The sequence below is a fragment of the Archocentrus centrarchus genome, chromosome 1 (assembly GCF_007364275.1).
Source record: "Archocentrus centrarchus isolate MPI-CPG fArcCen1 chromosome 1, fArcCen1, whole genome shotgun sequence".
NCBI lineage: Eukaryota > Metazoa > Chordata > Actinopteri > Cichliformes > Cichlidae > Archocentrus > Archocentrus centrarchus.
In genome coordinates, this window is record NC_044346.1 from 34047105 (window position 1) to 34073523 (window position 26419).

General features: G+C 39.4%; 1 protein-coding gene across 1 annotated transcript; it reads left to right on the plus strand.

The window, feature by feature from the left end:
- The first annotated feature begins 9476 nt into the window (after positions 1–9476).
- On the plus strand, positions 9477–25729 carry chrnb3a (cholinergic receptor nicotinic beta 3 subunit a). The gene is made up of 8 exons (XM_030736478.1): positions 9477–9835; positions 17257–17408; positions 19695–19739; positions 20843–20952; positions 21112–21625; positions 24267–24457; positions 24757–24973; positions 25229–25729. Exons 1-8 carry the CDS (start codon positions 9775–9777, stop codon positions 25361–25363), a joined length of 1425 nt encoding a protein of 474 aa, XP_030592338.1. The 5' UTR covers positions 9477–9774; the 3' UTR covers positions 25364–25729.
- Positions 25730–26419: the final 690 nt, after the last annotated feature.

Consider the following 26419-nt stretch of genomic DNA (forward strand, 5'->3'; position numbering starts at 1 on the left):
TCCCTGTAACTGCTGGATGTAACTCTAATCCACATATGGATGCTTAGTAGGGACCCTTTGGTGTCACATTTGAATGCACTGGTTACCTTTGAGGTTTAATTTTCTAACATGCAGGGTTAATGTTGTGAAAGGGTGCAATGTGCAACAAGTTGGAGTGTGAAAGTGTTGTGTGCTGCCACTGACTTATGCATAAGGCAGTATGTCTTTGCTGCCCCCTCAAAATCAATGAACACAGCTTTAAAGCTCGCTGAAGTTAGCTTACATATTACTTAAACAGCAAGGGTGGCTTGAAGACGTTAAAAATAAATAAAGAGTACATTGACATTTTTCATTTGGTTATTGGTGGCATTTTATTTTAAATTTCTGATTTTCCTTTCAGCGAGGTGGGAAAGCTGAGATGATGTCACCCAACTTAAGCCTAAAGAAAAAGACCACTGCAAATGCTACCAGGGCCATGTTTAATTCAGACACATGAGGTCTCTGATGAATTCTTTATACAGCATCATTTTTCCCTATTAGTTGTTTCTTCCTATCTGAAAACAGGAAAAATACCAATTAAATGTCCGTTTCTTGAAATAGTTGCACTCACCTGCCCTTGATTGGCTTGTTTCACCATCATACTGTCCACTAATGATGGAAAACGCTCAGAACAATGTATACTATAATGTTTTCCTGGTTGAGAAGTGAATTATTCATTTAACCAAACGAGTTGTTGAGATCTGTTTTGTCGCTCTACATTAATGTATATGTTGTAGATGACCACATGCTTTCTAAACAGACTTAATTTAAATGGCTTTTTGTAAGCCCCCGCCCATAAACCCTCTCATGGTTTAGTATGTGTTGCTGGATCCCCCATGGACACCAACACCACCCCAACATCTGTGATCACTTGTTTTCTCAATATAGTTACCAAAATTGAGGGTTAACTGATTATATGAGTTGTGTTAGGTGACAGGTTGTTTTCCCTTTACATCACAGTCCAAATATATTTGTGCACCATTTGTAAAATATTTTATGTGTGTAAATTGTGATAAACTAAGATGCTCACGTTGCAAATTCTCTGCACAAAAAAAAAAATTGAAATTAATTTAAACATAGTGTCCATTTCACAGGTCCCATGCTGGTGATACTTGATTTTTCTTTTCAGATCAGTTGCATTTTTCTTTTGTTATTGCTTAAACACTGTTTCCAAAATAAATAAGTTTCTCGTATTACATGAAGGAAATCTAACCCAAGCTTCATAAGCTTTCTTTGGGACTTTCTTAAGTACTAGACTCCTTCCCACTACTACTTCCTACTGAAAAGCTATTGAAGTGGCTGCTTAACTGGTGATACACTGTGTATACTTTCAGCAAAAACACCGAAGCTGAAATTTTGATTGGCTTTTGGAATGATACACATGATAAATGCTGTGATTCTAAGCAGAATAAGTTGTTTGGGTAATAGTAAATCACAGAGGATTGCAGAGGAGACAAGAGACTACAAAAATTTCAACAATATATCATAATTTGCATATCAGTCAAGCTGATTGGTCTTATACAGAGGCACATTGGTATATGTGCAGTTTTATACAGCATATAAATAACTCTGCAGTAGGACCTACTGTATAATTACCAAAGAAAATCACTGACACAGTAGGCTACATATCAGTGCACATCTTGCAGAGTACAGTCAATAATATTACAGTCTTTCACACAAGACTGTCTCTTCCTGGCTTTGGTCTATGAAGGAGCCTCTTCCTAGGCAATGTCAGGAACAGCCACAAGTCTTAGGAGATGTGCAGGATGAAGTTTGTCAACAAGGGAAAAAAAAGAAAAAAAAACATCTGCCAATACTTATACAGATGATTGCCCCAAGCAGATGGGAGATGAATCTCCAGAAGGAAATAATGCAAGTGACTTAATGTTAGATAGGAACATTACACCAGCAGATGAGTGGGTGGTGAGAAGTGGTGGAGGAAGTATTCAGATTTAGGAAGTAGCAACACTGTAATACAAAAGTATTAAAAAAGAATATAGATCCTCAAGCACTCATAAGTCACAGTACAAACCCTCAGATAAGAGTAAATTTTCATTAAGTACATTTACAATATTAGTTGTCTGGGTCAGAGTCTGTTAACCCCCCTGGTAAAACACCAGTACAGCAATGCCATGATGGGTTTGATGTATAGAACAGAAAAATTGACAAAAGAGAGACAAAAGTTGAACTTTTTGGCAGGTTTGTGTCCCGTTATATGAAACATGTCGCTGACATGAAGCTAACAGCATTTCATAAAAAGAACATTATATCAACAACTTTGCTTTTGTCAGCGTATACGGTTAACCACCTCACAACTGCTTCCAGAAACCTAGGGAATGTCTGGGTTATCTTTAAAGCAGTGGGTGACACTGTTCATGTGTAAACTCACCTTTTATCTAAACTTTTATACAACCTGTAGGCTAACAAGTCTTTTAATGGTGGAGGGGTAAGAGTGAGGTCCCCACGGTGTGACAGTAGACAAATCATTGCTTCATTATGTCTGTCAGTCATACTGTGAGCATATCTCTGAAGTGATTGCTGAAATGGCACAAGTGCATATCGTCACCCTCTTAATGAATAATAGCCTATTTTTTCCAGGTTTTTCAGAAAAAAATGAACCCAAAAATATGAAAACATGATGATTTAGGCAAAAATTAAACTTTGATTAAAAAATGACTTAGGCCATTATTATAACAGGATTGAAAAAATATGCAAAAACAACACACACACACACACACACACACACACACAAAACTGACAGGACAGGAGCTTGCATTAAGTAAAACCAAGACTGCCATTTCATCTCTACCTCTCTGTCTCTTTTCTACAGAAGCTGTCACAAAAATATTCTAATAGAGCGACAGAGATCTGACTCAGTGCGACTCACTGTCTGCCTTCGTGGATGGTGTATACCTTGATATGTGTACACATTTACACACACATATGAACACAAACATACACACTCCTTCTGCTCTTCTACCACTAAAGTTGTCACAATAATATTCTGGATGGCGAGTTAAATGCATGACTCAATCCGACTCCTTCAGTCTTCCTTATTTGACTCTCTCTGCTCACTGTATTATGCACATTTATAATGCTGTATGTTTATATACATACAGATGTGTTCTCGTCCACAAACACCTGCCAAGCTGCTCATAAAAATAAAAAAAAAATGTTAAAGGTGAACTGTAACAAATTTGACTCACTTAGACAGTAGCTGTGTTACCGTATGACCTCTTTTGCATTTAGTTTCTCTCTCGCTCTCTCTCTCTCTCTCTCTCTCTCTGTCACACACACATACATGTATCCACACATAGTCACAAACCCTCTATAATACCACCCTGAACACTCCAGTATCTGAATCCTCTGAAGCCCTCTGGGGGTATAACTGTGGCAGCTATCAAAGAATAATGATTCACCAAGCCTCCCTTAATTTGATTTTTTTTCATATGCTTTCCCACACATACTGTAGTACTGTATGCATGCTGAAAATAGAAAAGAGTGCTTTATTCGCAAAGATTCAGATTAAGTTTTGTACTGTTAGTTTATCAGCTGTATCCCATTTTGGGAATTCAACTTTAATCTTGCATCAGAATTCTTTGTTCCAATAAGCAAACAGAGAATTTATGATGAACACTTTGGGGGAAAAAAAAAACCTTGTTCTCTTTGACTCTGTCTGGTAAGCCTTAGCAGATGTTATGATTGAAGCAATAAAATGCGTATCAGAGAGCATGGTGAACACTGCTTTTCATTTCAGCTCAAATAGCAGACATAGTGTAACACTTATTCTAAAACATGAAAAGAGGAAGAGAAGACACTCAAAGATGATCAGTGTTATTATAAAACATTTCTCTTGCCTGCTTCTGTTCTCTGAAAAGCACTTTAATGAGATTTCTAATGAGTGGGTCATTAAAGAAACATTATGATGTCACAGCACTCTCAGAGCACTATTTGCCACCATGCTGAGTCACTACTGAAGACAAAAGATACAATGGAAATGTAATTTAAAACTTTTGCTTCAGATTACGCTTTAGATCATGCGACTTCACCACCAAAAGAAAGCTAAACTTTCAAAACAAGGACTACACAAGTTTAAGTGAGTTAGTTGCCAGGTGGGGCTTTAGTGGATTGGCCTTGGTTTTCCATCAAATCCCACAATCAGTATGAGATGTGGGAAATTTGGATGGAAAGTCAACATAATAAAGTCCTTTTCATGTTCCTCAAACAATTCCTGGACATTTTTTGCAGTGTGGCTGGTCACAGTGTCCTGCTAAAAGAGATCATTGCCTTCAGGGTACGTCATTGCCGTAGGGAGATACAGCAGTAACAACCAGCTATTTGAGTGCATCCGCTTACTCTACTGGCTTGCCTTCCTATACTAAATCCACGTGCATAATCACTTGCGTCAAGGTGTGAAAGAAGGCATGGATCACCACAATCAGTGGTTTCGGGTGAAACCAATTTGGGACTTCGCCTCATTTTTATCAAGTGACCTATTGAGGTCACCTGAACAAAGGTGTAAATGGGGGTTGAGGCACCTGAAGAGGGAGCTCAGGACTGCATTGTAGATGGGGGATAGTTTGTGATGTAGTCCACCTCTATTCAGTGATGGTCGTTCACAGTGGACATAGATGGCTTATTTTACTCTTTCAAACCATCTGTCTTCCCGGTCCAAGATGTGAATGTTGGCATCCTCAAAAGAGTGCCCTTTATTTATCCTTTAAGTGCAGATGTACAGCTGAGTCTTGTCCTGTCGAGGTGGCTCTTCTATGTTTTGTTTGTGAAGAGGCTGTTTGGTTTCTTCAATGTAGAGGTCTGAGCATGCTTCACTGCACTGGACATCATATACTACATTGCTTATCTTGTTTTGGGAAGTTTTGGGATGGACCAGGTTTTGCTTTAGGGTGTGTCTTAGTTTGACGTATACTAGGATGTCATGCTTGGAGAAAATTCTTCTGAGTTTCTCTGACAAGCCTGCCACATAAGGGATGACAATGTAAAAGAAAATGTGATTCAGTCCAGAACACCTTCTTTCATGTCTGCATCGTCCAGGTTTAAAGCTCAAATGTTCATGGAAGAGCATTCAGGCAGTGGACAGGGATCAGATGTTTGTTTTTTGTTTGTTTGAACCAGTTTATGCAATGTGGCTTTTTGTCTTTTTACTTAGTCCAGCTTTCTATATATCGAATTATAACATTTTATATAGTACATACTAGTTAGATTGCTTTAGCTGGCCTCCTGTTGCTGAACATTTGCAAGCTGCTTTGCAACCCACCACATATGTCTGTGAAAGTATAGGAGTTCCCAGAAATGAGAAATATCTGCTGAATATAAATTACAACAGAAGGAATAACTGACCTGGCCATGTAGCCATCACAGTTTAACACTAAAATTACCTCTGATCCTTGTGCTTTCCTTGCATCCAACACATCACATTTGAAAACTCACTGTTACTTGCTGGATAACATATCATGCTGCTTGACCAGTGCTAGAGCAAGTGTGTGTGTGTGTGTGCATTTGTGTGTTTATGATTGTTTTCCCTTCCCTTCCTAATCTGTCCATAATTTTAAGCATGAACTAGTATATGAAAAGCAGACAACCTGTTTTTTTTCTCTCTCTTTCTCCGTGTATGCCTCTCCCTCTCCCCCACCCCCCGTGGCCCCAGCACGTGTCAGGATTTTTCTTGCTTTTCCATATCATTGATAATTGACTGGCTTAGGGAATGAAGGAAAGGAATGGCAGAGCAAATGCTTTCCTGCTACTGCAGCTGCTCCTGGCTACCACGGCAACTGGGGCAGAAAATCTGACTTATCGCTTTGTCATAATCAGCATTGTGGTTTCTGATTTACCCAAACCTTTGTGTCTCCCTTGCTATTTTTTTTCTTTTTCAGACAGATATTTCTATTAAAGAGCCTGTTCCTTTTAAGCACCTGAGCCTTTCTGTGCAAACATACCAGGTCCACCAGCCTCTGTAGAAGCTTTTTAGTAGTTTTAGTGTTTGGGTGTTTAAAAACAGTGTTCTTTCTTGCATCTCAGATCTGTTCTGTAAACTCTGCCTGGCAGAGGAACAAATAGATGATTACTGCTCTGTCATTAAAATCATTTCCATGTGTACTATACAGCAAATTCTGGCTTACTTGTCTGAGATCAGGGAACTTTTTGTATTCTGGCATCAAAATGCACAACCTGAGCATAGCATTACAAAAAAGAATGGATTTGGTATGGCTCAGAACAATTCTCTTTGAAATTTAAAACTTTATTATCCTTTATCAGGTTTTGGTCCTTTCCTCCTCTCCTTTTTCGTGTCTCTCATTTTATACCCATTAATGATAACTACTGGAAGACGCTCTTTCCTAGAGACACAGGTCATTCAGCCATGCTGGCTAATTGCTGGTGAGTGAGATTGTGTACCAGCCTTACAACGTCACCCTTTGTTTAATACGTTTTTACTTATATGCCTCTTTACCCCGTCTGTCAGTGTGTTCTTGGGTGAATGTGCATGACGAAAGATTTCATGATCAGTTTTCAAAGAAAAACCTGTGAGTAACATGTGATTGTCATTTAAGGCAGAAAGAGAGCTATATGCACATAAATTACTGGTGATGTAGTGGAATGCATGTTTGAAAGCAAAAGTTAAAAAAGGTCTGTTTAGTAAGGATCTTTTGTTACCTGTAAAGATAAAGATAGAAACCCATGGGTACACAGCCAGGGGCAAATGTTCTTATTTTAATCATGGTTTAAATTTCTCTTACTGTTTGGATTGAAAAGGTCACCGAACACACATCAGAGCATGAATGTTAAATGGAAGTAGAAATGACTGCAGTTTGATAAAGAGCATTGATTCTTATTAGTACATCTGCCTGTATGTGTGTGGGTAGTCAGGTGTACGTGCATGCATTAAGCTTTGGTCTGTTACCTCTGGCTTAAAGGGCAGAAGTGATTCCACAGTGACTGAGGAGTCAAGCAACATAAAGCATCTCATTGTGTTATCATATACTCATTTGTAAGAGAAACAAACAAGCCATAACCCTACTTAATGTATTGCAATCAGGGATGAATACTATCATTTAATGTGATGGAGTTTCTTCTATAGTCACGCATTCATTTACTCATCAAAAGAGAGACAAGAATGCAAGTAATACATGTAAAGCTAATATTAAGTGAGAGAAATAAAGAAGAAAAAAACTGTGGACTCATCTGTGTATTTCAAATCCTTAAGAATTTTGATAATGTTATAAAAGCGATGGGACATTTCATGTATAATTATGGCACAAACCACTCTGCCGACCTCCCCTCAGCACTCATGACCTTAATGTGAACTCATTTTCTTAATTAACTTGGATTGGGAGTGGAATGAGACTAATTACTGAAGTAGTCTGCAATTTAAAAACATTCAGAATCTGCATTTACCACCACTGACTCTAAAAGCACTCACTTTAACTTTGTTGACACTGACACAGAATAGGCATAATTTGTTTGCGTATTAGGTAAATAGGAAGGTTTTGCTTACTTGATACGTATGTGTTTGTATTCATGTGTTTGAGACAGAAGGGCTGAGTTGTCCCCCCCCTGGGCAAGTCTTGGCAATACCAGTGCAGTGATCAGGTGCCAGGGTAAGATGGCATTTAATGTGACACACAAAGCCAACAAATGCAGCCAAGTGGCAGATTTTCAAGCATGCTGCCTGCATGTGTGTTTGTGTGCAGGTGCAGAATGATTCACCTTACAGTCCTTCTTCCAGCTGCTGTTAGCTCAAACTTAATTAGCAGAGAGAGTGGGATTCCATCTTCTTTACTAAATTGCCATGAGTTGTTTACGAGTCAACCAACTGCTTATTTGATTGCCTGAATAAATGACACAAAGCAAATGAATCTGAACTGTCTGCTCTCTGTCAGATGGGCTGGCTGCTGGCCTATTGTGCCTCAATAAATCAGCCCCATTCTTCACACTCTATCTATTTTCAACTAGTTGTCTTTTAAACAGTGACACAATGCATTTTATATTACATATGAGTGGAATAAAATTGCGTGACCTATTGGGAAGCCTGATAATTTTCAGTAGGGCAAATTCTCTGTCCGTTACATTGCTTGCAACTGGTAGCGACATAATTCTAACTTGAGGCGATATATATCCAAATAGTGTATGAAAACTCTGCAAAATCAATAGCTAGAGCATCTCATCTGCTTAGCTTGTACAGCAAGTAATTAGATAGATTGTGCTACAGTAAGTGCTCTCCTCCCCACTTCACCTTTTATCAGTGAAAGGTGATAGCTTTGGAATAACAAAGTACATAAAATAATTGCACAAGTATCTCCAGCCTTGTGAGTTCAGGCTCTAATCAGGGTCCATGATGACTACATGCATTAAGACCTCTAATCAAATTTTGTTTCAGGAAGTGATGTGCCAGAGTGTACAGCATAGTTCCAGTTACTGGATGCTTTTATCATTCCCCTGCACAGTGTCCTCATATTATTATCATCGATTCAGTTTTACTTAAAGCATTCTTTGAGTCTACAGCCACACCCACAGTCTCTTGTGACAACAAAGAAATAATAGCATGGCATGCATAGGTACACGGGCACAGCATGGCTTGCATAGCATAAATGTCCTCTGTGTAGCTGAATGGATGAAACATCAGTTCACCTCTCTGATGATTAATGATAATGCACCACCTATAAAACTGTGTGATGGGCTTCTTGGAAACTTACAGATCACTTCTTCCTAAATGATTATCTTAAGCCATTAATCATAAACCAAAGTGCTTCACAAGATCTGTGAGTGATCCAAGTAAAGCAGTAAGTGCTGTAGTTCCTCATAGTTTTTTGCTACTTGTTTGAATATGTAACTTCAGGACTTATGAAACCATGTTTGTGATTTATTCTGGTCATTTCGATGTTTGAAGCAGGAGTTTTTATGGACCATTTTTTGTAAAATGTTTTCAAAGTTGAGGAAAAGAAATTGACTGCTTGGCTTTAGTGGCTGGTGTGTATCTTAGCGTGTATCTTCCAAAGTTACAGTCTTCTCATTATTAATTTCATACCACAAGGCTCTTTCCTGCAGTGTTCCTGTAAGTGACAATCAAGCAGTCAGAGTAGCATGTCATCACTGTGTGGTGGGATAACACATCCAGGCGAACATCTCACCAAAAAACACATCAGTGACTGAATTAAAATAAATAAATAAAAACGTTACAATCTGTAACTCTGGCCTACAGACAATCAAGTTATAAATTTTTTGTTTGTTTGTTTTGTTTTGTTTTATTATACATTTAGCGTCCAACTGCACTGAACTACTTTGCAATATGTAATATCAGGGTAATGCATAAAATTTCCCAGTCAAAGAAAACTGTTAATTTATGAATTTAAATTTAATTCAATTTTAATTCTTTGGATGAGGACCAGATCTGTCCTCCCCCTACATCCTACAGTATGACAGGCCAGCCCTCTTCCGTCCCGCCCTCAGCCCAGCTCGTCTCCGGCAGGATCCATCTCTGAAACGGGACGCGCACGAAAAGAAGCTGCAGATAAACACAACAGGCGACAGAACCAGGAGAAGGAAAAACACACAAGCTGGTGTTTCGCAGTGTGAAGGCGGTGCGTGTTGTACAAAACCACCAACAAACGGCTGTCCTTCATTATTTAAACTGCACAGCACAGCGGTGACACTCCGGAGGTCCCACTTGGGTGCTGAGATGCATGCGGGGATGAACAGTAAGATAATTTGATCTTCGCTGGGGATATATCCACAAGAGGAAAGATGAAGTTTGCGGTTGCGGTGTTGTGGTTCTACGTTGCTCTTGGGAAGGCTACGATGCAAGGTAAGAATGTGGAAACACGCGCCTTTAAACTGTTGAAGCTGCGCAACTGTCAGGACACATCTAATTTGTGCAAAAGAAAAGCTTGAACTGACCCGGGGAGCACAAAGATCGTATGTCTTATTTAAATTGCGCTATCAAAACACATTTCGCCGCGTTATATGTTATATCCTCAATAGGACTAATTGGCTAACATGACACGGCGTCTACCCAGTGAGGGAGGTGTTTTAAAAAAGAGGCGATTATTCTGTATAATTTAAATGTGATTATAGTTTTTAATCATGCGAGGGAACAGGGCAAAATGATGGGGTCAGGTGAAAGAGCACGTTTATGATTTAATAAAGAGTGAGTTCGCAGCGCCCCCACTGGGATGTGTGACTAAGGATGCGCTTTATAACACTCTACATCAGAACAATAAAGAAGAGTACAAATACAATACACATTCACAGGAATGGGAGAAAAGAATTCCCTTACATAATAAAGCTGTGACTGAGCTATGCCTCATAGAATTTGATATGAAATGTATAGAGCAACATACTGTGGGACTGAGGGGACAGAAAAAGGGTCCAAAAATACACGTGTGCACGTGTCCACTCTAATCATAAGATGGATTGGCTTTGGCAGTATATGGCGGGCTACACACACACACACACAGGCACACCAGACAATTTTGCATACACTTTGCTAGTACTGGGTTGGCCCCAAGACTCTTGCCTTCAGAACTGCCATAATGCTTCAGGCGCAGATTCAACAAGGTGTTAGAAACATTCCTCAGAGATCTTGGCCCATACTGACATGATAGCATCATATACTTGCTGCAAATTTGTTGGCCACACAATAAGATGTCCAGTGTGCATCAAGGATGCAAATCTCCCATTCCACCACATCACAAAGATGCACTACTGGACTGAGATCTGGTGACTGTGGAGCCTGTTTGAGTACAGAAAACTGTCATGTTCAAGAAAACAGTCTGACATGACTTGAGCTTTGTGACATGGACTTTTTGCATATTTGACATATTCAAAAGAACAATTACAAAATTCAAATGCATGTATGGCCCAATTTGTAGTTTCTAAAAATATGCTTGTTTAGCATGTGAGTAAAAAAAACAAACAAAATCCTAGCACTTACCATAAATGAGTCACGAGTGACCTGGTCAATGTTAAGAGGTTCAGCTTGGCATTTTTTTTTTTGCATAATCCTGTTGACACACAGACAAACCAACAAATATAGAAAAATTACCTCTGTCAACTTGCTGAGGCTGAAACAGTGGAGTTGGAGAACTGCAGTAAAAAAAGAAAAGAAGATAAAATTATACTGTCATTCATATGCACTGGTGTGTAACCAGAAAATGGGTTCCCCTCCCGTTTCCTTTTTTCCTATTACCCTTCACAGTGGTGCATCCTGCTGTGGCTCTATGGTGAACAGATGGTAGTCACATCAAGGTGATCGTACCAGTTGTCACCCATGGGGTGCTTCAGATTGAGGAGGAGGAAGGGTGCATGTTTGCATGCTGGGTCACCCCTTTGTCTCTATCAATCATCAGCAAAGCTCTCTTAACCTCACTTAGGCGCGCGCACACACACACACACACACACACACACACACACACACACACACACACACACACACACACACAACCTAATGCATCATAATTTCCCCACAGAGATCAACCGCATCCTCCCAATCATCACAGTGTGTGTTCTAATCAATACTTTCCTCTTTACCTTTGCTCTGTCAGATATGCACACACTCACATAAGGTCAGTCAGCATCTCTCTGAGGGAGGGAGATGGCTCTTGCAGAGGAATCCATCCCTGTGGTGTTTGACAACAGGGGCTCTTGGATTTTTGCTGATGAGAATCTTGAGACAAGGCTGCTTCCTGTTGAGATGGTAGATAGATGGATTCAGCTGACCGTGCGTGCTGTTGCCCCATTTCAAGTCTTTACAAACTGAGTAGGGATCTGATGTAATAGTAGGTAATCTGTCTATGTCTGAACACAGCATGTGCTTTAACTTATGCCAACGCACCCAGCAGAGAACAAGAGAAATCTAAAAATGATCAAAACACACGGTCCATTTGTGTCCATGTGCACACCTAAAGTACTATTTGAGTCTTCTTTTAATCCAAACATCTTGGTTTTTTTAAAGAACTGTGAGCAAGTTACATAGAGTACATATCTTGCCCACTTTGATTTTTGACTTTTGCATTTTCTTTCATGCCTAATGACCAAAAACTCTTAACTGCTTGCAAATTAAATAAAAATCAAAATTTATGTCATATGCCATATACAAAAATATTCATGTTGTTCATTCAGATCTTTATACATTTAATGACAGCTTTAAGTCTTTATGGGTAAGTCTCTACAGGACATATCTAGACTTGGGCAGGTTATGGAAATTCTTCCTAGAAGATCCTCTCAGGCACAGATTGACTAGGTAGCATCTGCAAACTGCCATCTTCTAGTCTTTCTGCAAATATTTTATAGGGTTCAGTTCTGGTTTTCAGCAGGGTTAGTAATGGGTGGATGCATTGGTCGTACTTTAAGGTTAACACTTTCTGGAGTCCATACACTCCAGAGTAGCTTTTCTTCTTCAAAGACCTTTCTGCATTTGGCTGCATTTATTAATATTCATTCACTAGTTTCTCTGTCCCTGACACAGAGACACATTCTGATAGTGTGGTTCTGCCAGAAAAATGCTTTATCATCTGGATTGCACTCACCAGATGACGAGTAGGCACGGGAGCATAAAGTTTCAAATTCTTTAATCTGATCCATTGGAATCATATGCCTTCAAGCTTGTATCCTTTTACCAGTGCCTTCACATTTTTCCACATTTTTTGAGCTTTTACACACTCACATGCAAGCCTTTTACACTCCTCTTTTTCTTTGTGCTCAGGCTCAAGGATGATTGATAAGGAATCAATAAAAGTGTCAATGAATATTCAAGCCTCTAAACAAAGGGTATTGGTAATAATGACATCTTATCAATATTCATTCCTACTGATGAGCAGTGTCTGATAGACAGACTGTATGCTTGGTATTCTGCTGAAATATTTGTGTTTGTCTCATCAGACCCAGGAACTGTGGACTGAGTATTTCTTTTTCATTCAATGTTTTTTACTCTGTTTATACACCACTCTGCATTTACTTATTAGATATTATTAATCTTTGGCTGTCTTCAGCATGTCTTTTGTCCTGTCTCCCTCCCCTCAGTCCCCACTGGTCATGGCAGATGACTATCACAGGTTTTATTCCTGTTAAAAATGGAGTTTTTCCTTCCCACTGTTGCCAAGTTTTTGCTCATAGGGAGTTGTTTTGATTGTTGTTTTTTTTCCTGTAATTATTGTAGGGTCTTTACCTTACAATATAAAGCAACTTGAAATAAATTTGCTATATAAATAAAATTGAATTGATTTTAATTAAATTAAATTGAATTGAATTGAATATTTTTCCTTGTACTTTCAAGAGTCCTTTAAATACAATTCTGTCACCCCAAGGTGCTTTATATTGTAGGGTAAAGACCGTACAATAAAACCCCCCCAAATTAGACCACCCCCCTATGAGCAAGCGCTTGGAGATCATGGAAAGGAAAAACTCCCTTTTAACAGGAAGAAACCCCGGCAGCACCAGGCTCAGGGAGGGGCAGAGAAGAGAGCAGAGGGAGCTAGGACAAAAGACACCCTTGGGAAAGAGCCAGAGTTTTAAATTAATTACTAATGATTAAATGCAATAGTGGTGTATAAACACATGGAGAGTGAAAGAGAAGTGAGTAAATCATGGGAAGCCACCAGTAGCGTATTGCAGCATAACTAAGGGATGTTCAGGCACACTTGATCCAGTCCTAACTATAAGCTTTATCAATAAGGAAAGTTTTAAGCCCAATTTTAAAAGTAGACAAGGCGTCTGTCTTCTGAATCCAAACTAGGAGCTGGTTCTGCAGGAGACTGACAGCTGAAGGCTCTAGTCTGCCTATTTTTCCAGTCACTGTCAGTACTCTTGCTGCAACTGAAGACTTTTAAAAGAACTTTTAGAACAACCTAATAACAAAACCTACAGAATTACAGTAGTCCAGTCTAGAAGTGATAAATGCATGAACTACTTTTTAGCATCACTGAGACAGGATGTTTCTTTTCTTTTTAAAGATATTGTGCAAATGCAAGAAACCAGTCCTGCATATTTGCTTAATATGTGAACTGAACATATCCTGGTCAAAAATGACTCCAAGATTCCTCATCATGTTACTGGAGGCCACGGTAATGCCAGTTACAGTAATTACAGACATCATGTTTCTAACATTTTCGGGGTCAAGTACAATAACCTCAGTTGACAAATTCCAAGTGTCACATGCCTTTTTCGCAAGTGGCCTCTGTCTTGTTATTGAACCGTTAAAGCTTGAGCTGCTGAAAGGGTTGTCATTCTGTTTTCTATTCATAGTGACTTTCACTAGTGTCACAGTGACTTTTGGGTCTCAAATCATCTTCCCTTAAAAGACTGTTCTTGCTTGGTAAGTCACTTTGGCTCAATGGCCAAATCTTAGAATTATTGAGTCCACCAGATAGTTATTTTGCATGCTCCTAAAAATAAATAAATAATAGAAAGAAATTTCCTAAACAAATGTCTTCACTCTACCACTATTTATCATTGAGTTTTGTTATTGGTTTTAAAACAAAATTTACAACACAATCAATTGCTGTTTTAATGCAATGCAGCTAAAATAAAGAGAGTTTACTATATTCATTAATTAATTTTCTAATAAATTATATAATTAGGGATGGCCCAGCTAAAATTTAGTATAAAGAATGCATAAAGAAATTTCCGGAAGGATGAAAAGGAGATTCGGTTGCTTAGCAGAGAGCAATGTTACTGCATTAAGATGCAAGTCGAAATGAGAGTTTGGTTTTTCATTTCTATCTGTTTTGCTGTCTGTTCTCATTCCCCTTGCCCCAGTTAGTGTACCCTTCTGCACCAGCCGCTCCCCTTCCCCCTCATTCTGTCTCTCTTAGATTCTAGGGGGAATTGCTTCGGGTCACTGTCTCACTCTTTCCCTTATCAGCACTCTCCACTCCTCTGCAGCATTCCTCTCGTTTTAGAGGCTGTTGATTCAAACTTCTCTTTTCTGTCTATCAGCTTCTGTTGCAACACTACCATAGGCTGTGCCAAATATCAGTCTCTTATGTGGACAATTGCTCCAAGCTTAGAGCTGATAAAGCCGAGTTACTGTGGGAGGCTCTCGTGTGATGCTCAAGTACAAATATCACATAATGCTCTGAGCGAATGCTGCTGTCATTTGCATCTTAGTTACACACAAAGGGTAACAGAAAAAGGGTTCAGTTTCACCATTCAGTCTAGGTATCCGAATGGGTGAGTGTGTCCAAACTTTTGACTGGTACTGTATGTATTTTCAACTGACTAGTAAAGATGAACTAACTTGGAATTCACATCATAATATTGCATGTTCTTCTCTATATCTGTCTACTTAAAAATATCTCCCAGCTGGCTAAAAATGAGTTGCGGATGGTGAAGTGAAAACGCTGTTCCTTCTTTGCACAGTTTCCTGTTCAGCGTGAGCGTCACTCTTTAACTGACTATTATGTCTTGTGCCTGACTGCACAAAGCGCTCTGAGCCCTTTTTTTTTCCCCTGGCAATTGTTCTGTCTGAGGTGATCATGTCAGTATGATCATCTTGTCAGCCTTGGGAGCTTAGATGCATTCGTTCGGCCATGACCAGCTGTCAGTCCGAGGTTGACTGTGTGTGCATGCCTGACTTCAAGGCCCTGACTAAATTTTTTCTCCCACTTATTTTCAGACTCGGGAGACATGTGGTTTAGCTTGTTCATGCATAACTTAAACATGTAAAACTTGGAAAAAGTTGACAGTTATGTGCAGATCTGTTTTGCACATGAACGTGAGTTAAGAAATCCTCTATTTAGAGGTTCAACTAGTTTTATTTTTGAGTAATGTACTTTATAATGTACAGTTAGGCCCAAAAATGAATTTTTCAACAATGACACTTTTTTAAATGTAATTTTGCTAACACAATGGATTAATTCAAGGGGTCTGACAAAAGTGAAGCATTAACTATTTAGGAATTACAGCCATTTTTACACATAATCCTCCATTTTTTCACAAGCAATTGTCTGATAATTGGTTTATGGCCAGGTGACACCGGTTTCCTTGTTATTCCATGACAAATTAAGTAGATAAAAGATCTGAAGTTGATTCCAAGTACTGAACGTCACTGGCTACGTTCAAGTAGGGGAAGGCCAGATTAAACTTTGCCAGAAAACATCTTTAAATGCCTGCACGTTTCTGGAAAAATTTCTTCAGACACATGAAATCAAGATCGACTTGTATCAGGAGATTGGGAACAGAAAAGCTAAAGTGCATCCCCATCAAACAGAAGCAGTGTGATGCTACTGTATAGGCATGTATGGCTGCCAATGGAACCAGCTCACTAGTGTTTATTGGCGATGTAAGTGCTGATGGAAGTAGCAGGATAAATACTGAAGAGTACAGGGCTCTATACTCATATTCAGCCAGATGCTGCAAAACTGATTGGATGCTATGCAGTGCAAATGGATAATGACCCAAAGCATACCGCAAAAGCAACCCCAGAGTTTCTTAAGGCAAAGAAAGGGGATGTTCTTCTCAAGTAAATGGAGCATGCTTTTCAGTTACTGAAGCCGAAACCGAAGGCAAAGAGATCTGCAAACAAGCAGCAACTGAAGGTGGCTGCAGAAAAGGCCTGCTAAAGCATCTCAAGGGAGGAAACACAGCATCTGGTAATGTCCATGTGTTCTAGACTTCAGGCAGGTTTTGACTGCAAAGGATTTAAAGGATTTAAAGTATTTAAAACAATATTTACGTTTAAAATGATGTTTTTCCAATTACTTTTGAGCCTCTAAAAAGTGGGGACTATGAATAAAAATTGCTAAATAGTAATATTTGCAAAACAGTTGCAATGCAATACTTTTGTTAAAACCTCTGAATTAGAACTGAAAGTCTGCACTTCTGTTAGCATGGCAGTGTATTACACAAGGTCCACACAGCCTGGGTGCAGCAGCAAAGCAGCATGTTAGCAGGAGCAGTATTGAAAGCCACAATGGACATAAGTATGTGAAATTGGCATCTAATTTCAGTGCATGCAGGATGCATAATCACCACACATAAAAGAAAACAAAGGGTTTCAAATCTAAAAATATTCTTCAGATACAGTCCGAGTGAAATATGAGCCATTATGTGACCTGTGTAGACTCAGTTCTGATTACAGAAGCTCATCTCTTCCATTAGAAATGTGTGACAGCAGCATCTTCTCTTTCCTTCCTTTTCTTTGTTTCTTTTTTTATTATTAATTGCATCCATTCATCCCATGCTTTTCTTTTTTGCCTTACACCTTCTACCTTCTTCCACTCCTTCCAGCCCAGGAAGATTTTGTGTCACTTGCTGAGATGGAGGATTCTTTGCTAAGGAACCTTTTCAGAGGTTACCAGAAGTGGGTGCGGCCTGTTCAGCACGCCAATGACACCATCACTGTACGCTTCGGACTGAAGATCTCACAGCTGGTTGACGTGGTAAGGAAATAACATGCACACATCCACAAACTCACAGTAGTATATACTGTATAGAAGTGTCAAGTTAATTAAATTGCTTGTTTAATTACTCTCTGGAGCTTGAAAAAGGCGACTGGACTTCTTTTTGTTTCTTGAAGACGTTTCACCTCTCATCCGAAAGGCTTCTTCAGTTCTCAACCAAATGGTGGAGAGACCCAGGTATTTAAACCCCTGTGGGCATAGTCCCCTGGAGGTGGTTATGACCCTCTATTGATCATGTGCGTGAACACATGTGCCCAGGTGTGAAGGGGGCGTGGGTCATATTTAAGCAGTACATCTGCATCCGAAGGAAAAAGGGCACTCTTTTGAGGATGCCAATGTTCACATTTTGGACAGGGAAAACAGATGGTTTGAAAGAGGAGTGAAAGAAGCCCTCTATGTCCACTGTGAACAACCATCATTGAACAGAGGAGGTGGATTACGTCACCAACTTTCCCCCGCTTACAGTGCTGTCCTGAGCTCCCTTCCCAGACGTCTCAACCCCCATTCACACCTTTGTTCCAGTGACCTCAATAGGCCACAGGAAACAATGGAGCGGAGTCCTAAATTGGTTTCAACTGAAACCACTGATTAAATATGACCCACGCCCCCTTCACACCTGGGCACATGTGTTCACGCACATGATCAATAGAGGGTCATAACCACCTCCAGGGGACTATGCCCACAGGGGTTTAAATACCTGGGTCTCTCCACCATTTGGTTGAGAACTGAAGAAGCCTTTCGGATGAGAGGTGAAACGTCTTCAAGAAACAAAAAGAAGTCCAGTCGCCTTTTTCAAGCTCCAGAGACTACTATGACCTGGATGACTGAGAATCTACACAGACATCTTGTTTAATTACCTTGGATTCTTTACACTGCTTACTATCACCAGTCTTTCTGTATATTATTAGATTATAATTACAAAGATATGGGTAATTTTGACGGTTGGCTGAGATCAAACTCTTGAGTAAACTAGATTCAGATGAGTACACAGCTGTGTCTGTACTTGTCAAGAAGACTGCATAAATTAACATAGCTTAATATAATGTAACATGGTTCATAAAATCCTGTTATAATCTTCTGAGGAGTAAGTTATTTACAGGAAAGAAGGGTGGAAAGAAGAAAAGGGGGAGAAAGTGAATACATACACACCCGCACACATCTATCCATCTGTCTGTCTGTCTGTCTATCTATGATAAATATTGTTTCATCGAAATCTTATAGATAGATAGTTATCTATAGATAGAGAGAGAGAGCATAAGAAGGACTAGAAGAGTGGTAAAGAGAGGAATAGACCAAAGGAGCATACAGTAAGTGTGAATGTTACTTGTGGAGGTCACAAAAAGAGCTATTGTACAGATGATACCTTCAGTGAGGATAAACAAGGAGGAGGGTGTCGAGAGGGATTTAAAGGAGCTCAGACAGGAAGGGAGAGTAACAATAAAGAGAAAGGAAGAAAGGTTAAAAGTGAAGTCCAAAGTGGACTTGTATATGTAGCAGGAGAGGAAGTAATGAGGCCATCAGGCTGAGAGGAACCAGATTTCATTTATTATTCACACAAGCGTGCACTCACAAAACCCCTTGCCCCAAGTCTAAAGAGGGCATCAATTTTACTACATCAGCATTTTACATTTGTACTTCTGCAAGAGAAAGGTAATATTTAGGAGACTGCCATCTTCTGGTATTCTATCTAAACTACAAATATTTACACTATATCAATTCACAATGTTGCAATGAAGTATGCCTCACAGCCTCTTGAGAGCAGACAGAATCTGTTTCATAGTTTTTCATTATTCTTTAAAATTACATTTCAGCAAGAGTTGTTTTCCTGCTCGGAAACACCACATGAAGTGCATTCTGTTAATCCTCTACCACCCTCTCAAAGTTGTTTGTATACAATAGATATTATTATTTTGCATAGAGCAACAACACGAGGAAGATCACATTAGTAAAAATCCATGTGGTTATTATGTACTCTTTTCCCCATGAAATTGGTTATGATAATAATGCTTTTTAAATTTAATATTGTTGATACTTTAAAGTGGGAGAGTTGAACCCAAAATCTGTTCCGCTGTGCTTACTAAGTAGCAAGTTAAAGAAGCAATTAACCCATCGCCTGTTTTAGGCTTATGTCCTTTCTTTAATGCCACTAAACTTTTTGTCTCCAGCTTTGGGTTTGCTCCTCACCTCCTCATTAGCCTCACTTATCATTCCAAGTAAGCAGATTTATAAATAGTGAACTCAAGATCTTTTTTTTTTTTCTTGCAGGATGAAAAAAACCAGCTAATGACTACAAATGTTTGGCTCTGGCAGGTAAAGTGGAATACGTTTAACTCTACTGTTTACAGAGATAGGATCTTTAATTTTCATATTATAGTCTAATGCCATTTTACAGAAAGACAAACTGGAGTGCATAAATCTCATCAAAACATTTGTATATATTTGCAAATTTTTGGAGCACACTGAGAGGAGAGGTGCAGAATCTGCCAACACTGCTAAAAGCGAAATTTCACTTGTGTATTTTATTACATTTGGATAAGTTCAAAAGATATTTGAGGGAAGAGTTGATCCTGGATGACTGCAGTACAGAGAGGGATGAGCACACAGCTTCTGAGACTTGTTTTAGACTGAACAATACATCTCTGGTTGTGGTGAATACTAAATTGGATGATACAATATGTATAATAGATAAGGACTGTTTTAACCTACTGTTACCTACTGCTTTCAGCCTATCAGTAGTCCCTGTTTAATGATCCCTAGTATAGATTTTAAATATGTTACAATGAATATTGAAGATATTAAACACAAGTCCTAACTGAACAGTAAAAAAAAAGCATTAAGCATGAGCACCATTCTTATTGCTATTTATACCAGACTGTAAACATTACTGTACATCAGCTGTACTGTACAGTCTGTTCAGTGTTAACAATTCTAATTCTGTGAAATCTTTTTATTTCTGGTAATGATTAACATGTGACATAAACATCAAATACATTTTAATGTATAAATAGGTATCAAATGGACTCAAAATTCTGCTGCATCACATTCTGCTGTTGGTAAGCCAGGGTACATCAGAAAAGAGAAATAAGAGATTTTTTTTTTAGCTCATTTAGCACAAATGCATTTTATTGTTTTCTGGATAAATGGCACCAGTGCAACATCTCATTAAGTACTTAGACATACTCAGCACTGTGTCTATACTGCTGTCATCAAGGACAGGGGCACACAAACATGTTAACTAACAAGCAAAAATTGGAAGAACTATACTGGTGAAAAACACATTCTATGTAATTTTCTTCCTTCCTGCAGTCTGGTGCTGTCCATGGTGCTGAAATAGAAACAGCATGCACTTAGCTTGTATGCTAAATGCATCGGATTGGGTCACTTATCATGTATTCTTATTCATGTTTTTAAAGGAGTGGGTTGATGTTAAACTGAAGTGGAACCCTGACGACTATGGGGGCATTACCTCTATCAGAGTGCCTTCAGAGACAATATGGCTGCCTGATATCGTTCTGTATGAAAAGTGAGTCTGAGTTGGGACTCAGTAACTTATGTGCTTTTCTTATTATTGCCTCTTGCTCCCGATTATACCGCTGTGTGTGTTCTGCAGTATCTTACCTCGCCTCACCTTCATGACTTCAGCTTTTTCCCTCCTTTTCCATTTCTTTCCTTTTTCTCCCAGTGCTGATGGTCGCTTTGAAGGTTCCCTGATGACTAAAGCCATTGTGCGCTGGGATGGAACCATAACATGGACTCCACCTGCCAGCTATAAGTCCTCCTGCACCATGGATGTCACCTTCTTCCCCTTTGACCGACAGAACTGCTCCATGAAGTTTGGCTCCTGGACTTACGATGGAAACATGGTGGACCTTGTCCTGGTGGACCACTATGTGGATCGTAAAGACTTCTTTGACAATGGAGAATGGGAGATCCTCAATGCCACAGGAGTAAAGGGAAGCAGGAGGGATGGGGTGTACTGGTATCCATTTGTCACATACTCCTTCATCCTTAAGAGGTTGCCCTTGTTCTATACCCTGTTCCTCATCATCCCATGCCTCGGCCTGTCCTTTCTTACTGTACTGGTATTCTATTTACCATCAGACGAAGGAGAGAAACTTTCACTTTCCACATCAGTGCTGGTATCGCTCACTGTGTTCCTGTTGGTCATAGAAGAAATAATCCCGTCATCCTCAAAGGTGGGTAATCTTGTCAGTTTTGCATAGAATGTTATGCTTATTCTCAAGTTTCTACTGGGCTTTATTTTATTTAATTTTTTGTATTTGTTTTCATCCCCATCCCTTTCTTCTGTGTTCACTTACCAGATTGTAATCTTAATTGCAGCAAGCTCTAATTAAAATGGAGCGCAACCACAGTCTTCTCAATTACCTGCAGCTTGAACTGCATGTCAACTCAATTAAACAAGCTATTGACTTAAGATATCTCATAGTCCAATGAAAATGTCCTTTGAAATAAGAGCCAAAAAAGACAGTTGAATCACTGACTTTTCAATCTGTAGCCCACTATTTGGCATATCTCATGGACTATTATAATTTTGCCTGAATTCTCTATTCAGGGTTATTATGTTATTACAGAGGACAGTTATTAAAAAAAAAAAACGAGTAGAAATACTATATAAACTCAAGACATACAGTGCTTAACTAATCTCATTTGTCTCATCTGAACATGTATAATGTTCCAGTTACATTTAGAGTATAATTTATATTTAACTAATGGGATGTTCACCAAAAAATGTGGTTTGACAAACATGTACTTTGTTCTTCAATGATTTGTTTTGCAAAGTCATTATTCTTCAAATATGACTCCAATATTTTCATCCATGTTTACTAGACAGGACAAAACAAAACAAAACAAAACAACAAAAAAAGATTTAGAAAATCCTGTACATCCTTTATACATCTACACTGGTGCCTTTACTTACAATGTTAGACTGAACCTTCTCTCTGGATGTGGGTGGGAACAGTCTCTGGTTGCTCCAGGACTTCTGATACTGTTGCTAAGATGAAACAACTTACACCACTAGCAATCTAGGAGGTACACGATGTCATGTAATTCCAAGTATTTAGTAGCCTTGAACCTGAGCAGAAGTCTTTTCAGACATAATAAACAAAAGACTTTGAGTGTTCCTCAGAGATCATGATTTAATGTAACATTTCCCACAAGAAATCAATGAATCTGTTTATGCTAAGTACACTGCATCCTAAAAAGCCAGTGAAACAAACTAAAACACCTTAAACCACTTCTGTGACATGAAGATGTTTTGTTTTTTGTTTTTTTTTATGTAGCCAATTCAACTGCTCAAAAAAAAATGAAGGAGCACTTTAATCAGAGTATAGCATCAAGACAATTAAACCTCTGGGATGTTGATCTGGTCAGTTAAGTACCAGAGGGGGTTGTTAATCAGTTTCAGCTGCTTTGGTGTCCATAAAATTAACAACAGGTGCACTAGAGGGACAACAATGAGACAACGCCCAAACACGAATGGCTTTACACATGTAGGCCACTGACATTTTTTCCCTCCTCATCTTTTCTTGGTGTATTTTTTCACTAGTTTTGCATTTGGATAGGGTCAGTGTCACTACTACTACTGAGGCGATACCTGGGCCCTACAGTGGTTGTTTAGGTAGTCCAATTCCTCCAGGATGACACATCGATACATGCCATTGCCAGAAGGTTTGCTGTGTCTCTCAGCACAGGCTCAACCCACCAGCAGGACCGGTATCGGCTCCTCTGTAGAGGGAGGAACAGGACGAGCACTGCCAGAGCTACAAAATGATCTCCAGCAGGCGACTGGTGTGAATGTCTCTGACCAAACAATCAAAAACAGACTTGATCAGGGTGGCCTGAGAGGCCATGTCCTCTGCTGGGTCCTGTGCTCACTGTTTGGCTCTGTGGAGTCTGAATGGCATTTTCCATAGAATACCAGGCAGGTCCACTACTGGTGCCCTGCTCTTTTCACAGATGAGAGCAGTTTCAGCCTGAGCACATGTGACAGAAGTGAAAGGATCTAGGGAAGCCATGGAGAACATTATACTGCCTGTAACAGTTTGTTGGTGGGTCTGTGATGGCCTTGGAAGAAGGTCCCATCCATGGAGGGACCCACAGACCTCAACAGGATAAGTAACGTCACCCTGGTTGCCATTAGGTATCAGGATGAAATCCTGGGCCCCATTGTCCAACCCTACATTGGTGCAGTGGGTCCTGGGTTCTCCTTGGTGCACGACAATGCCTGGCCTCATGTGGTGACAGTATGCAGACAGTTCCTGGAGGATGAAGGAACCTTAGCTAAATCCATGTCTTTAATTTTTGAGCAGTATATTAGTGTGTACACAGTTGATGTCCTTTGGGACATTATGTTTCAGCCCATCCAATACCACCAGGTTGCACCTCAGACTGTACAGGAGCTCAGTAATGCACTGGTCGAGATCTGGGAGGAGGTCCCCCAGAACAGCACATGCAGAGCATGCCCCAACATGCTCAGGCATGCACACAAACATGTGGGGGAATTGCGAATTACTGAGTACCATTCTTCCTGCAGTGAAATTTTGGCAAAATGGGCTAGCCTGCCACATATTTTTTTCACTTTGATGTTTGGAGTGTTTTTGAATTCAGCCCTCTCTAGGTTCATAATTTTCATTTCCATCAAACGATGTGGCATCCTTTCATTTATAACACATTACCCAGTTCATATCAGTGTATATATACAGCATGATTTTTTTCCCATTGAAATCTGCTGTTTTTTCAACGTGTTTCTTTAATTTTTTTGAGCAGTATATTAGTGTGTACACAGCTGAATAACTTTCATTTTTACATCTCCAGGTGATTCCACTAATTGGAGAGTACCTGCTCTTCATCATGATCTTTGTCACTTTCTCCATCATTGTCACCGTCTTTGTGATTAATGTCCACCACCGCTCCTCTGCCACCTATCACCCCATGGCCCCCTGGGTAAAGAGCCTCTTTCTTCAGAGACTGCCAAGACTGCTTTGCATGAGGGGACACACCGACAGGTAACAAAGATCAGCTGTAGTAGTTAAACAAATGTTTTATTTTTCTTCCTTACCAAGTATTAACAGTGAATACTACACTGGTTTTCCTCTACTTATGAAGTTACAACCTAGAGCCAAGTAAGCAAAACATTTTTCATGGTATGGATTGTTTTAATCAATAGAGTTGCTACTATAGTCTGATGGTAGCTTTATCTAACATTCAACATTAAGGCAATCAATTGTACTGTGTAAAATGTCTACCCATTCCTTCAATACAGATGCAAAATACAAAATAACAGAGTTAGTGTCATTATCTACAGATACCACTTCCCAGACATTGAGATGCGCAGCCCAGAGCTGAAGCCCCGCCGAGGTGTGGGGAGGAGGGGTGTTCCTGGCCACTGTGGCGGTCAGCAGAGAGGCCCCCTCGGGGGGAAGGAGGATGAAAATCAAGCTTGGCTGGCGATGCTAGAGAAAGCCACAAATTCAGTTCGCTACATCAGTCGTCATATCAAAAAGGAGCACTTTATACGAGAGGTGGGAGTGGGCATACACGCGAGATGGGGAACAAATCGGGTTGCATGCATGTTATACTACATTACCTTTTTACTCTTACAGCTTTTTAAAATTTATCTTTTTTTATGTCTTATTTAATCTTCGACTTTTAATCAAAATGGCACAGAGTCCTTTACGTGCCCATAATGAGGGATGTTTTGCTATGAAAATGTTTGGAGTTAACACAGACTCACACCTGTGTACTTTTGTGTTTTTGTGTCTCCGTTTGTTCATCAGGTTGTACAAGACTGGAAATTTGTGGCTCAGGTGTTGGACAGGATTTTCCTGTGGGCCTTCCTCTCAGTGTCAATACTGGGAACTATTCTTATCTTCACCCCTGCTTTGCAGATGTACCTCAGCACACCTTCATGAAGGCACGCACTCAAACTCATGAATACTCTCCAACAACTCCTTCTTTCCAGTCTGTCTTTAACTATGATTTATTGATAAAGCTCAATAAAACATTCATATTGTATCTTTCTATTGTAGAGACAAGCTCGGGCAACAAACTTTTACCTCCCTACAACATGGTTGTAATGACTACTGGAAACTGTAATGTTCTAGATGTAACTCGTCCTTTGCTGTAAAATGCATGTACTGGGATGCAGAGGAGTTAAAGCAATAAACAGGTTAAGGTAGCTTGTATGATTTGAATATCTATGTTTGTATAAATGTAAGAGTAATTATACATGCAACAAAATGCACAATAACACTCCAGGAATAATGAGCTGTTTTCTGTGTCACATGCAATTTGTTGTCTATTCTATGTTCTGTAATAATCAGAATAAATAAAACATTTAATTCTGCTTTTTTCCTTCTTTTTTCAAAGACAGTCATACACACTGAACAGGTGGACTAAATGGCCACCAGGTTTCAGTCAGTTAGTGTTCAAGTGATATCTGTAAATGCGGTAATAAGGTTAGTAGTAGTAATACTACTACTAATAATAATAATAAGAAGAAGAAGGCTAAATGTATGAATTCACTAATACTGATTGCACCAGAAAAATTCTCATAATGAACTGATGAGTGTTACTTGGAAGTTCAGAGAGAATTGGAAAAGAGATGTTTGGTACTCATGTGATCCACTAGATGGTAATCTAGCACTGTTGCTGTATACAAGGGCTTCAGTGTGGACTAGAGGGTGCATTCGATTGTTGTAAAGGCACAGTATCAACACTAAGTGGCAGCAAATATCACTTTTTGTCACAAAGTCACATCAGGAGGTCTGCAGAACATCAGTAGTTGCTCTTCAATAATATGGTGGAGCAATCCCCATTGGTCATGAAGCAATTTGCAGTAAGAAGTCATCCTTTGCTTCCAAATTTGGCTCCCAGAAATAATGATGCAATAGAGACGATTTGAGATGTTGTATATGAGCTATTATATGTTAAGCAAAATCACTTGACCTATTACAATGCCATGGTTC